Source organism: Passer montanus, unplaced genomic scaffold, assembly GCF_014805655.1.
Source record: "Passer montanus isolate IOZ18808 unplaced genomic scaffold, ASM1480565v1 scaffold23, whole genome shotgun sequence".
NCBI lineage: Eukaryota > Metazoa > Chordata > Aves > Passeriformes > Passeridae > Passer > Passer montanus.
Genome location: NW_024366926.1, coordinates 5965096 through 5979045, shown reverse-complemented (window position 1 = coordinate 5979045; position 13950 = coordinate 5965096). Strand labels below are relative to the sequence as shown.

The window sequence follows — 13950 nt, the reverse complement described above, 5'->3', positions numbered from 1 at the left end:
AGCTGAGGGCATTATCCCCCCAGCTCTGCAACCCTCCTGGGGCACGCCCTGGGGAGGCTGCATTTGGCAATAGGGAGGGCATGGTGAAGTGCACTGCACATCCTGAGCATCCACACAGCAGCAGGTCTGGGGCAGAAATGCTGACAGCAAAGCTCCCTGGACTGGAGTGATGTAGTAAAAAGCACAAAAGCTATAGCTTCAAAGCAGGAAGGTGCTTTCAAGCCTTCTCAGTTGTCTGACAGACTCTACCCTTGACAGGATGGCTACTGCCTGTATGGCACTTCACCATACACAGAGATCACATCGCTCAAAACATAGGAAGAAATGGAAGAGAGCATCTGCTGGTGCTGGTTGCACCAGGGGGGTGGGACTGTTATTTCCAGTGCTTAGGCAGCAATAAAAAATGCCACCCTGTGTAGGATTTAACCTTGAGAAAGGTGTGAGAGGTTGTGTTAGAGCAGGCAGAGCACAGTGAGGTGGTCCAGCAAAGAAAGCAGGCACGGCTGTTTGGTGGCACCAGGCACTGTGCTCTCAGAGCAGGGCTGCCTGGGCATGCAAGTTAAGCATGGTAATGCCTTTCCTTCTCTCTCAAACCCAATAATCTCTGCTCTGTGTGTGTGTGCACTGAATTGTAACCCTGCCACATTTCTGGTAATGCATACCAAAGAAGCTAAACTGGGGAGAAAGGAAAAGGCTTCATTTTTTTTTCTTATTTTCCAGCTTATCTGTTAGGCATGCCAAGGATTTGCTTCTACCTAGAGATTTATTATATAGAGGGCTATTATATAAATGTAATTCAGGGCAAGCAGTACTTGCCTGTCATATGATTTATGTTTTACTTAACATATGGGAATTCACTGTTGCAGAAATTCATTTGAGAAATAGATTACAAATTTCACACCCAAAGGTGTCTCACCTTATCTCTGTGCTGAAGAGAAGCTGACTAGAACATTTTGGCCTCATTTACTCATTTGCGTGTGGTGAGCTGTGTCAGAAGCTAAAAAACATCTCACATGACATTTGTTAACTCAGCTTACAGTTTGCTGGCAATACTGGATGAAATATAAACTATTGATGCTTACAGAGTGGAATCTGGAAAGCAATAAATAGCAGGGATTACACAGAGCCTTCCATCTCAGTGAGAAGTTAAAGTGAGGGATGTTCAGATTACACAGGCTTTGGATCTTTCCTCCAGGGGAGTGCATGAAATACCATGGCCACTTCTGCTCCAATGTTAACAGCAGTCAGATAGCTTTCAGATCTGAATGGAAAGACAGCTACTCATTCCCTCTGCTGGTGTTTCCCTGAGAGAGCAGGATGTGGCAGGCAGCCAAGCTGAATTAAATGGGGCAAGATGACAAAGACCGAGAGCCATTTATAACACTGTCCTTTGAATCTGAGAGGAAAAATGTGCATATCTATGTGTGTGGGTATAGATATATTTCAACAGAAAACCTAACTTGGATGAAAAATAATTTCATTAAACTGGTGGAAAATTTCTAAATAATACAGGCTAAACCAGTACAAATAGATGTAGGCTAATCAAGGAGATTTTTACTCACATAATGTATTTCACCAATTTGGCATATTTTTGCAATAGAAAAATTTAAATTTAAAGATTCAAGTACTCTTAAGGTTAAGAATTAAAAAGCCACTATGGTGAACAAATGCTGCTTTTCTAAAACAGACCCATCTTCCATACAGCATAACATCCAGCTGGAGGCAAGTAGCACTATGGCAAGTATCACTAAGGTTTTAGGATATTAATTAAATTTAGGCTTTTTCTCTTTTCTTACAGTGTCAACTCTGAGAAACTGGATTTCTAGCAGCTTTAATTAACAAGATAAATATTTGCCAATGTAAATATTTTACCATATAAAGATGAGAGCTATACAAAAAATTACAAGCTTAGGGGTGAGCTTTAAGGAGAAGTTGGTTTTTGCATATCTTCTCAAAAGCTGTTACTACTCTATGCATTTCTTTTTTGTACTTTTAGTTTTCCACAACTAGTAAGAATAGAATGAAATTATAGGAGAATATCCCAGACTACTATGGGTGTTTTAACCCAAGAAAACTCAAATAACTATTACAAATCTTTCCGGATAACTTGGTAAGCAGGATGGCAGCTACATACAGCGGGTTGCATACACTACAGACACTGATGAGTCTTACTGTGTTATGTCCATATTGGCCTCCCTTAGCACCAAAATTATGTATCAAATGGTCAATGACAGCTGCCATGAATCAGCAAAAGATTAGTTTGTGCTGTGGGGAAAGTCCTGCCTTTTAGGCTTGGTAAAGCACAGATTTTGTATCCATCTCATGTCACCAAGATATACTGTGCAATACTTTGACTTGATACTTTAGCCTGATTACTTCTATTTTATTAACTCCAAATTCAGACCTCTTGAGAATGCAACTGAAAAAAAAAACCTTAAAAAAATTAAAAGATGCACTGGGAGAAGTTCTCCTTCAGCTGTTTCATACTGTTATGGTGATGTACAGCTGACCTGGATTCAACACACCTATCTCAACTGTATTTATGGATGCTCAGTATCATCACAGCCTAGCAATGTAGAGTGAAAAGCCTGTTCTGTATAAGAGTTAGTCTTGCTCCTTCTCTTTAAGGATGTGATTTAACATAAGGATAATTATGTTAATTATTCCATTAACATTCAATTTTACTCAATTAATATACTGAATATTTAATGGGTGAACCAAGTTTTCAAGTGCTTACTTGAAATGAGTTCACTGGTTCATTTATCCCCCAGACTCGCTTTGCCTCCCTCCATATTTTGGTCCTGGGACAGGATCCTGAGCACTCTGCTGAAGACACATCTATTTCCTGAGTGAGCATTTCAAAGGCACCATCCAGAATGACCTGATTGTTTAGGTCAAAAATTCAAATGTAAACAAGCAGCCCATGAAGATGCCAGTAATTGCACCAGGGCCAGCTTCTGCCATACTTGCCAAGCCTGTGCTTGCTCTGACTCCTGAATTAATGCTACCATATTTTGCATTTTGACTCTATGAGCTGTTGGAGGACCTGACAACTCACATAAATTATGATGTGGTCTTACCCTTATATATGAAGTGACTACAACATCAAAACACTGTCACCTACGTGGCTGCTTGGAGGGCTTTCCTGGCAGTGTAGCTAACAGATCTTCAGGCAAATGGACAGTAAACAATTAACAGCTGTCCCTCAACTATCTGGCAAAAGAAGCAGGCACCAGATAGAAAAATAAACTTTCTCCCAAAATAAAGATGCAAAATATGAAACAGATGAGGAAAGTCATTCTAGGAAAGCTTTTGTAATTTGATTTTTAGTGATAAAATGATGTGTAAATAATTACAAACATCTGTTTCTGCTTTTCAGATGCTAAGATGAATAAAGGAGACAAGATTAATTATACACAGAAGAAAAAAAATTGTTGTTAAAAAAGGAGGACAAGAGCAGGTCCCCCTCAATGAGTAGGGGTAGAAAATTGACTGAAATGGTTGTATGATTTGCATTAGGTGGATGTAAGATTATCCAAAGCCTTGTTCACCCTCTGGTTTTGCTCACGGGTGCAAGCTCATCTTGTGGAAATGATTTACACTAAAATGAGCTTAAGGAAGGGCTTGCTTACATGGGGGATTAATGTGCACTAACAAGGGAATAAATTAACAACATAGCAGCCTCCCTGTGTTGAACCGCTCTGTGGATTCACAATACAGAAGTTTGATTTACTGTTCAAAATCTTGTCAATGCCATTACATCTGAAATTTTAAAAGAAAAATACTAAACAATGTTAGTTGTTGAGATGGGAGAAATCCGACCGTGCTAGCTAGCAGACAGTACTTGCCAAGTTCCTTATCATTTCACTGATAGCCCATATAATCCAGGTAATTTCAGTATGAAGCACCATCTGGTTTGAAATTACAACAAAAGTTGGGGCTTAATGAAATATCTTGTACATAGGAACTCTTGAAGCAGCAAACAGAAGGTCATTGCTGTGCAAAGACTATAACAAAACCAGTGATCCTCAGATATTTTACAAAAAATGACGTATTTAAAATGAAGATTTTTAGAAAATATTGTTAATATCTTTGGGCTTTTAAAAAAAGCCTCAAACAAAATCAAGACAACAACTTTGCTTGTTCTGGATGACAGTACTTTGTTCCAATACCACACAGTAATGTCAGATTAATTTGGCCCTCAGAAAGTCAAGTCAAACTGTGATCATCCACATGTGGAGAAGTTGCTTTCCTTATCAGCCTCTGGGTGACACTCCTCTTCCACACTTGTTCAAGTCAGTTCACATGCCAAAACGAGGAGCACTCAAACACATTTACAGCATGCATTTCATCAAAATGAAAACTGGTTTAGCAAGTGGACTTCAATGCATGTGACTTCCATGCAGTCCATCCAAAAGTCACAAAGAAGAACAGAAACTGCCTGTGTATAACAGGGCAAGGAGCAAAGTCAGGCATCTGCCCAGACCAGGCACGTGTTCACGCAGACACGTGTCATCATAAATGTTTGGGAAAACCTTGAGAATTTTTTCCTACAATAAAGAACGTATCTAGTTGATTCCATTCCAGCAATTTGCTTCTGGGCTTTTGGCCAGTTACAAAAAAGCACTGGGTTTCAGGACTCATTTATATCCTTAAGATCTCATGTTTAGCTTCTGCTTTGATGAGATGCTTTCAGACCCTTAATATCTGTGCTTCAGCTTCTTGTAAGCAATCTAATGAGGCATGGCTGAGGATGGCAGAAATAAACCTTGATCCCCCCCCCCGCCCCCGCAAAAAACTCCAAAACCATCAAAACTTCATCAAGTTCTCAATACAAGAATAAATCAGATGGATACTTAAAGCAGGTATAGTCAGATTTTTGCATATCCAGCCTAATGAGTCAGTAAAAGCAATAGATATTAATAATGCAGATGTTTTCTAAATTAATGATATTATGTTATATTAAAATGATAACATAGCAATCAGTAGCAAACAATGAGACTTAATTTAATTTTAAATATCTGTCTGCTAGTTACAAAGCTCTCAAAGAGCATGTTTTCTTCTCTCTAGAGACTGACTAAAAGAACTCTAAAATGTAAAGCCTTTTCTGGAAAGCACAGAGACATTGCTTTCTATGTACATCTTCAGCTACACTACTGAAATCAGTGATAAAAGACATATTTGTTTGTCAGAGCACAAAAGAAAAAAAATCCAACCCCAAATATCTGCCCAGCTGAAAAACAGACTTGTGTTCCAGCTCGTGTGCTCTCTCCATGGCTTGGGCAGGGATTGGCAAACATGAGGGATTACCCAATGTTCTATAAGTGTTTTTATGGAGCATGCCTGCAGAGCCCAGCCTTACTTTGTGGGCAAGACCTGCCAAATCACTAGCACTTGGTTTCCTTTCCTGAATCCATGCCACTAAAATCAAACCTTGAGGCAGTGGACTTTAATTTCAAGACTTGAAAATGTTAAGCCAAGGCACCAAAGGCGTGTTTCCTGAGAATATTTCTGTTCCAGTATTAGTGTACTTGTATAATCCAGACAGGTAACATGAACAAGGTCTTCACAACATTTTCCGCTACACAAATTTTATGTTCTATTTAAATGCATCCAGTTCTAGTTTTACGCATAAAAGAACCAAATTCTACCATGAATTACAAATTTTTGAAAAACAAGCAAATAGGAACCCACTACCAGAAGCTGCTCACACTCAACTGAGTAGGGGGCTCAGTCCATCTTTCCACTATCATCTCTCACAGGCTTGCATGCCAGCACAGACAGTTCCTTAATGTGACCCCTGAGACACTCACCATATTGTCCCCTTGGCCATAAATGACATCAGAACTATCTGATGCTCTGTCCAAATGCACCTCAAATCACAGCCCAAGCTGCACACGCTCGGGCAGGCAGCACACTGAACAAATCTAATCAATGCTGACACTGCATCAAAATTAGCTGGACTATCACAGCTCAGTGCATATTTGTTTGGCCACGAGGGAACAGATGACTGCTAGCACAGTGCAACAACAAAGCAGTAGGCAGAAATCTCAGGACATATATTTATTTTATAGCCTTGGAGCATGTTAGTTGAAAACATGGATGGTCAGAACATGATATGATGGTTAAGTCCTTCAATATAAGAAATTTAGCAGTCATCATCAGCAAATATTTGTTTTAGTCTTATTATGTAGCATATTTTCATACATTATTTTTCTCCTTGTGAGCATCCTGCTGCTGACTGGAGTTCTTTAATAATCATACAAAGTTCACCTAAAAAAGAAATCTCATTGTTCTATGTTTGCCACCCCGTGATATAAGAAATTTAGCAGTCATCATCAGCAAATATTTGTTTTAGTCTTATTATGTAGCATATTTTCATACATTATTTTTCTCCTTGTGAGCATCCTGCTGCTGACTGGAGTTCTTTAATAATCATACAAAGTTCACCTAAAAAAGAAATCTCATTGTTCTATGTTTGCCACCCGGTGGTGAGTGTTTTGAACTCACTTTTCTTTGTAACCTTTGGGGATAAATTGGGCTCTCCACCTGATCTGCTCTCCCTGCTCTGCCTCCTTTGAGCTCCTGTAGCTCATCTTGCTCTGTTTCACTCATCCCAGGCTACCAGGCGATGGCTGTTCCCATTTCATCAGCCACAGATGTCTCATACCAGCATGCTGCTGCTCCAGCCCGCCCACCAGGGGTCAAAAGCCATTTCATCAACTGCCACTACTGACAAGGCAATGCCACAGCACCCATGGTCCACCTGGAACACTCCCTCTCCCACTCCATCAGCCCCAGCAGCACGAGCTCAGCTCCCAAGTGAGGCTCACATTACTGGATTTAGCAGAAGTACATGGTGAAATGTCTGCCTGTCCACAGCTGTTGGCAACACACTGAAATTCTGATCTCTGCCAGTGGTTTCAGAGATTTCAACATATACTCTGGTTTCTGTTCAGCTGAACTTCTATATTTTAATTTAAAAAAAAATTCTTCCTTACTATTGACAGCTGAAAGCACATCCTTCACCAGCCGCCTCTGTGCTTATGCACCTTGTCTAGACATTAGTAGTCTTTTCATTCCACTATTCAGCTTCTTGGGGAGACCCACTCAACTGCTACTGGAAGGTTTGGGCATGGAAACTGCTCTGAGAAAAGTGCCCTGCAGTTAAAATAGATCCCATGATATGCTGTTCTTATTTTTAAGGACCGTGGAAAAAAATCCCACCAGCTGACACTGACTTTTCAAAGGCTGATTACAAAATGAAAGCACATCCCAATAAATCAGCCAAGGCAAGATGTTAACAACTTCTACTAATCCCATATGGTGTTTCTAATGTTACTTTTTAAAATACAAACAGCTAATAATTTTCACCAATATAGTCATTTGGTTCCTGCTGGATCTCTGCTCTAGACTTCTGTCACCTATAAAGAACTGTGGTGAATGATGAAGAAAATACAATATTATAATAATAATAGTAGAATTACACTTCTTTAGCTACATTACAATGAAGCTTTTTTACAATTTTACTACCTAGGCATAAAGAACTGTAGATTTCCATCTCTACTTTTTACTATTTGTAAAAACACCATTTTTTATTTCTGCAGGAAATAGTCATAGCTGAAGATCTGAAACTAGAGACATTCTTCACCAACTAGGGTAATTTCCATATTTCAAAAAAAAATTTTGGCCATGTGTGGCAGGGGTGAGGGTGGAAGGCAACCAAACTTCTTGATGCCATTTGGTCATCCTGTCATGTACATCTGAGAACATGAAAACTGCTAAAAGTAGTCAGACCAGAGCCCCATCATCTCCTGTGTCTCACACCTGGCAGTCTGGCAACAGACGCTTTTAAGAGGAAGGAATGTATGACGTTAGTATAAACACTGTAGCATTCATTTTCTGTTTAGATCAAAGAATTGTCTCATCTCTCTAAACTGAGGATTATTCCATATTATATCTGCTTGTGTATGTTTAATATTCCTCTATGCATGGAAGGTGGGGTGTGCAGAAGCCAGACACTTCCCAGAGGTCCACAGGGAATGAACATAATGTCAAAATGTTGAAGTGAACTGTGCTTGGAGCAGGTGGTAGGACTTGACAACCACTCTTCCAACATAAAATATTCCATGATGCCAGCAATAAAACCTTCAAAACTCACAGTTAATAAATAAGGGTTAAAGCCATAAGTGAAATAAAATATGATTTCAATTACTTGAGGACGCGTATTCTGTCTCAGTAAATTGAAAATCTTCCTACCTACCTTTTGTTACTTTCACAGGAAACTGGGGACATATAGAGCCAAATAAACCTAAATGCTGTTTTACAGCCAGAACCTTTAGATACTTTCAATTGATAATCTTTGCAGAGACAATATTTCTTGCATGGGGAGGCTGCAGTTAAGTGCTCCACTTCATTTGCAACTTTTTTTGCTATTGCAGCTTTAAATCCCACATTAAAAGAAAGATTTCCAGAGGTCTTGGGCACTTCACACCTATTGATTGCACTGCTGGCAAAACACCTACTGTTTTCCATCAGTGCTGAAAATACTCCCTGGTTTATCTGCACTGTTAGGTGCCCAAGCATCATGAAAATCTGCCTTTGAAGTATTTTATGATTAATTTTAGAGAATTTTAGGGATGATGCAGTTATTTTAATGCAGTCCCTTCATTTAATTCTACAGGCCGCTTTTCAAGACTCTACAAAAACTAACAAAAATTTTAGCACATCTACATTAGGAAACATCATCTTCCTCTCACCCTCATGATAATCTCTGGATGTGGGGTATATTTGAAGCATCTCCTACATTTTCTCTGCAACATCAGCTTGGAATTAGGGTAAAGTACCAGAACAGAAAATCTCAGCACAAGGCAGCTCACTTTTCTGATTTAAGAAGAAAAGTGCCATTTACAGAAAAGAACATTTATATGTTCTTTTATATATAAATGAAAAAGTTTTAAGTATTTAAGTTTTTGTATTTAGAATAATGTAATAAGAATGTAATAATGTATTTAGAATAATGTAATAAGAATTTTGTATTTAGAATATATGTATTTATATATATATATATATATATATAAAAGCATATTAAAAAACCTTCATATTAAAAAACATATAAAAATGTCAGCCAAGTAATATGTATCAGAGAATCTCAAGAAACAAACAGAAGTCTAACAAACCACTGTGTGTCTGCCTCAACACATGTCCATACTGGATCTGAGTTCACACTGGACCTGTGTGAGTTCACACCCAACTCTGGAAAAGCATTGCATCAAAGAGCATCTCTCAATGGAAAAACAGCTAAAGGAACAATTTCCCCACAACAGCTGTGGGGGTAAGAGAGATATTTGAGTTTTCTCCAGGAGTAAAAGCCCACTGAACACAAATAGTTACTATTAGTTGCAAAATTGCATTGAACTCCAGCAAAAGTTTGTTGCTATTAGTTTTGTTGTACCAAACACTGAGCTAATGACAGAGTGCAAAGCAATTTGAGAAGTACTGATTCTAAATACAAAATAATTCTGTTACAAATGGGTTTAAGTTTTTTTGAAGCATTACCCAGGACACCATCAGACTACTACCTTCTGTGCTGTGGAGGAGAGATGGCAAACACTGTAGATCTTGCAGCCCTCCAGCATTCTAGCCACGCTGCCTTCCCTCACCACCTGCTTGAAGAGTAACTGACTGGGACTTACCTACAGCAGTGCCACTGGAGTTTTCCAAAGTGCCAGCATTGATCCACTAAGAGTCTCCCTGGTGCTCCTGAAGTCACCTTCATTTGCTATCACTCAACTGGGGTGCAATGGTCTCTGCAGCACCATGGAGGGAGGGACCTCTTATGGCAGCGACTGCACGATGGCAACACTGCATGTTTCTAAGCCATGCTGACCCTTTCATATTAAAGTCAATTACATCATTTGAGTACTTGCACATCATTTGAGTATCTTGCACTTGTAGCAAAAGATATCAGGTGTATAAGAAACTATGCATATTTTTCTTTCTGAACAAAAGGCAAGTAATTTATTGAGCACGACATTATTGGTTGCAGAAAGTTCTATGAAAGTACTTGGTACTTTTTTAAAATTCAAATCCAAACAATTTTCATTCTCCCTTGAAATCAAGTCTTTTTTTAGGCATTGCTAACTTTGCAAAGCACAAAGTGAGCTCTTCCCTGTTGCTTTAGGAGGTTTAGATTAACTGGAGCTGTATAAATGTTGCCCTTTATATCATGCAGTCAGCGAGGGCTTGGTTTCACCTACTCAGTCATTTCACTGGCAGCACAGCTGTGCTGGTGGCAGTGAGTCCAGAAGGACCAGCAAAAAATCAGAACAGTCCATCTCCCTATTTCTTGGGCTTTCTGCTTAGGATATATTTGAACTTTCCAAAAGCTGTCAAACAAAGCTGCTGATACCATTCCCTGGGCTGTTGTCAGCAGGATCAGCTGGTATCTCCCAACTCAGCCCTCGCTGTAACAGGCTGACCCAGGCACACAGGGTGATCCAGCTGCACAGTAGCCCCAGGCTGCATCCTTGAACCATGCCCTGCATTCTGCATGTGCCCCATCACATGTTCAGGTACTGACTACCGTCTGTACCAGGCATTTCTGACTGCTGGCTTATTTACCTGCCAAGCACACTTTCAAATCCCAGTGCCTACCAAAGCTGCATGTGAAGTCTGAGCAATATCTTTTTATTTAAACCTTCACTAGGGTGGCTGAATTTAAAAGAGTGTCTAGCAGCCTGCAATCAATTTATGCAAGTCAGCCTGGTTCTTCCTCTCAGCTGCATTATGAGGAGCTACTTAAATTCCCTTGCACTATACACTAAGATTTCCTGCTTTTCAAGACTGAGAGAGTTTAACTTGTATTGCAGCTGCAATGTCTTGCAGCTCCGTGCTTCTATTAAGTTTGCATAACTGTGAAAATCTCTTGGGTACATTGATACCAAAGGCTGAATCATCTCATGCAGTAACACTGCTTTGTCATGCCCTGGGGGTTTAGGAGTGTGACCAGCCTCACTTAACCACCTGCAATAATATGCAGACACATGTCTCTGCCCTCCTGTCTGTGCACTGAATTCTGCTTCCTAATTGCTTAGCCAGGGCCTGCTGGACTCAGCAGATCATCTTCAGCAGCCACCCTCTCTCTCCAGGCTGGCACCGCAGGGCAGTGGAAACACAGGACGTCCTAGCAGGGGATAATTTGCAACATCTCAAGGCAGCCAAACAAAGTCAACCAAATTTCAACTTTAGATCCCTTGATCAATTTACTTAGTTGCAAATACAGATGATTTTGCACAGCTAAGTTTGTGGAAAGAGAAAGCAATATAGGATGTGAATTAGTTGAAAATTTGGTGAGTATATAATGACAGGGAACAAAACTTGTATTTCCTCAGAAACTTTAGAGAAAATTTAACAGCAAAAAGGGTCACTGTGGTAAAGATGGGATTAAAAAGACAAACTGAAAATTAAGACCTTTAGCAGTGCCAAAACACAATATTGGTAAATAATTTGGAGTTATGAGTTACATGCTCAAATTCCTTTTCACTTGGCACTTATTTATTACTTTAAATGACTCTGTAAAAAGCTTGCCCCAACTTTTTGTCTCACTTATTCCAAGACCTGTTGCAATGAAACAAAATCCACAGCTTCCCTCCCAGGCTGGAGTTTCTCCCACAACATTCGCATAACCTTTCCTCTTCCACTCTTCAGACTAGAAACAAATATTCTTGGTAGACTTCTTTGAATGCCAGAGCTGGGCTGCCTAATAAAACTAAGTCCACACAAGTTCGCAAAGATTTAGCAGTAAATCTTCTGTACTAAAATCTCTACAAAATATTGTAATGGTGTAAGGTCAAGATATACAGGGATGGGGCTCTATGAGGACAGAGGTACACAAATTCTTTCTATTTAACTTGCTGACTTATCTCAGTCTTTTGCCTCAAATCATCATAACTAATTTGTAATGCACAAGAAAATCCTCATTTCATTATGAATGTGTTCAAATAATCCTAGCTTAATGTATAAACTATTGACAAGCCTTTCTACAGCACTTCATTTAGGTCACTTTACATTCTATTAATCGGCTCCACAAAAGGATAACAGCTCTGAAATCTGCTTTAGGACTTCATTTATATTTCCTTTCTCATAAAAATGTTCCTGCTATTATGGATCAGATCCAATAAGGCTTAATCAGTCATCTCTTGATGATGCAACAAATATCATCATAAGCAACCTCCTGCTACATCAACCCCTTGCACAACCACTTCTCCCATCAGCCAAAACTCCAAATTAGTCCTAAAAATCTAAACAAAACTGCACGAAGAAAACAGATACACACACACACACACACAGAGAAAATAAATATCAAAATGCACATTAAAACAACTTCAGTGAGATTTTCTTTCTAGAAGAGAGGCAATCCATTTAAATTATTCTTTAGAAAACGAAGCAGAAGAGCAATGCTCCCTTCCCTCCTCCCTTCCCAGCTCCCACTTCCTGAAGCCTTCCTCCTGGCACGTACTTTTTGGGTTCAGCCGAAAGCATTTCCCTCCCCTCCGCACATCTGCTCTGTGCAGGGCTGCCGAGCTGCGACTCATCCTGAGGAGCGCTGGAAATCCCAGGCTTTAAAAAGCCGCTCGCAAGCCCCTCCTGGGCTGCCAGGCTGCCAGCTCCGGCAGCGATCGAAGCGCAGCATAGCCCCCAGCAAGCCACACGACCTGCCAGTCACCCTCACTGGCCACACCACCGCTGTTCCAAGTGCAAAAAGATGACTTGAAACAAACAAATAAACAAACCCTATCCACACCCAAATACCTCACAATTCAAAAAATAATACATAAATATATACACACACACACGCATACATACATATATGTGTGTATGTGTGTATATATATACACATATATATGTATATATATATATACATATATTTCTTAAAAGGATAGACACCCAGAGGAGCTCGTTTCCAGGGCAGCCCAGCTGCTGTCTCTGCCCAGCCCATCCTGGCAGCACAGGAGCCCCTGCGGTGCCACCACCGAGGCTGGGCACCCTTTGAGAGTCAGTACCTGAGGCTGTGCCTGCTGCCCTGCAGTCCCGAACAGGCAGCCTGGGATGGAGGGCACTGCCTGGGATTTCTCTTGTGGCAACTCGTGCCCCTGGCCTCTCATGGTTATGCTGGAAGAAGCCTGGCTCTGTCTTCCCTGGAACCCCTCTTTAGGGGGCTGGAAACAGCAGCTGGGCACCCCTCACCACCCCTCATTCCCCCAGCCTCTACTGGCTGGCCAAACTTGGCTTCAGCTTTCCCTTTGCAAAGCTTTCCCTGTGTTCCATTCCCACGGCCCATGAGCCCCCTTGGCCAGGTTAGGGTGGCTGTGCCCTGCTGCACAAGTGAGCAGCGACATGCCCAAGCCATAGCTGGGTTTCTTGCAGGGCTGTCAAGAGACAAGGTATAAAACTTCCCAGCAACTCAGCCTGCAGTTAGGAAAACTTCATTCCCAGAATGATGGCTTAGCACTCAAGAATTTCCTGTCACAGAGGTGCTTGAATGGTCACAGAAAGTTTAGTGAGCAGCAGTGAATGGGTCACAGGAATTTCTTACCTCACAGAAACTCGTGGGTGTCATGTTGGTCGTAAAGCTGAGTATTTCAGAGGCACTGGAACATGATGGAAGGAGCAGGAGTCTGATTTCAGGCATGTTCTTTGAGAGCTTCTTTCTTGCACTGTGGACAGAAAGACATCAGAAAAGTAGTTAAATTTCCATCTCTATATCACTTTTATTTTCAATGTATTAATATTTTCCACATACTTGTTTTCAATGTTCTCCTTTTAAAAATAGAATGGAAAGGATGTGTGAGAAAGAGTTTTTTCTGAAGAAGAAAAGTTGCAAAGTAGTAGAGAAAGGAGGTAGAAAGTACAATTTAAACAAAGTTCAAGAAACTTACATGTCCCTTC

General features: G+C 40.4%; 1 protein-coding gene across 1 annotated transcript in view; it reads right to left on the bottom strand.

The window, feature by feature from the left end:
* Positions 1-13698, bottom strand: part of LOC120502771 (melanopsin-like) — a 34312-nt gene extending 20614 nt beyond the window's left edge. The window contains exon 1 of the mRNA XM_039710536.1: positions 13598-13698. Within this exon, the coding sequence (XP_039566470.1) occupies positions 13598-13693 (96 nt within the window). The 5' untranslated portion in view covers positions 13694-13698. The remainder of the gene's footprint in view (positions 1-13597) is intronic.
* Between the last annotated feature and the right edge of the window lie 252 nt (positions 13699-13950).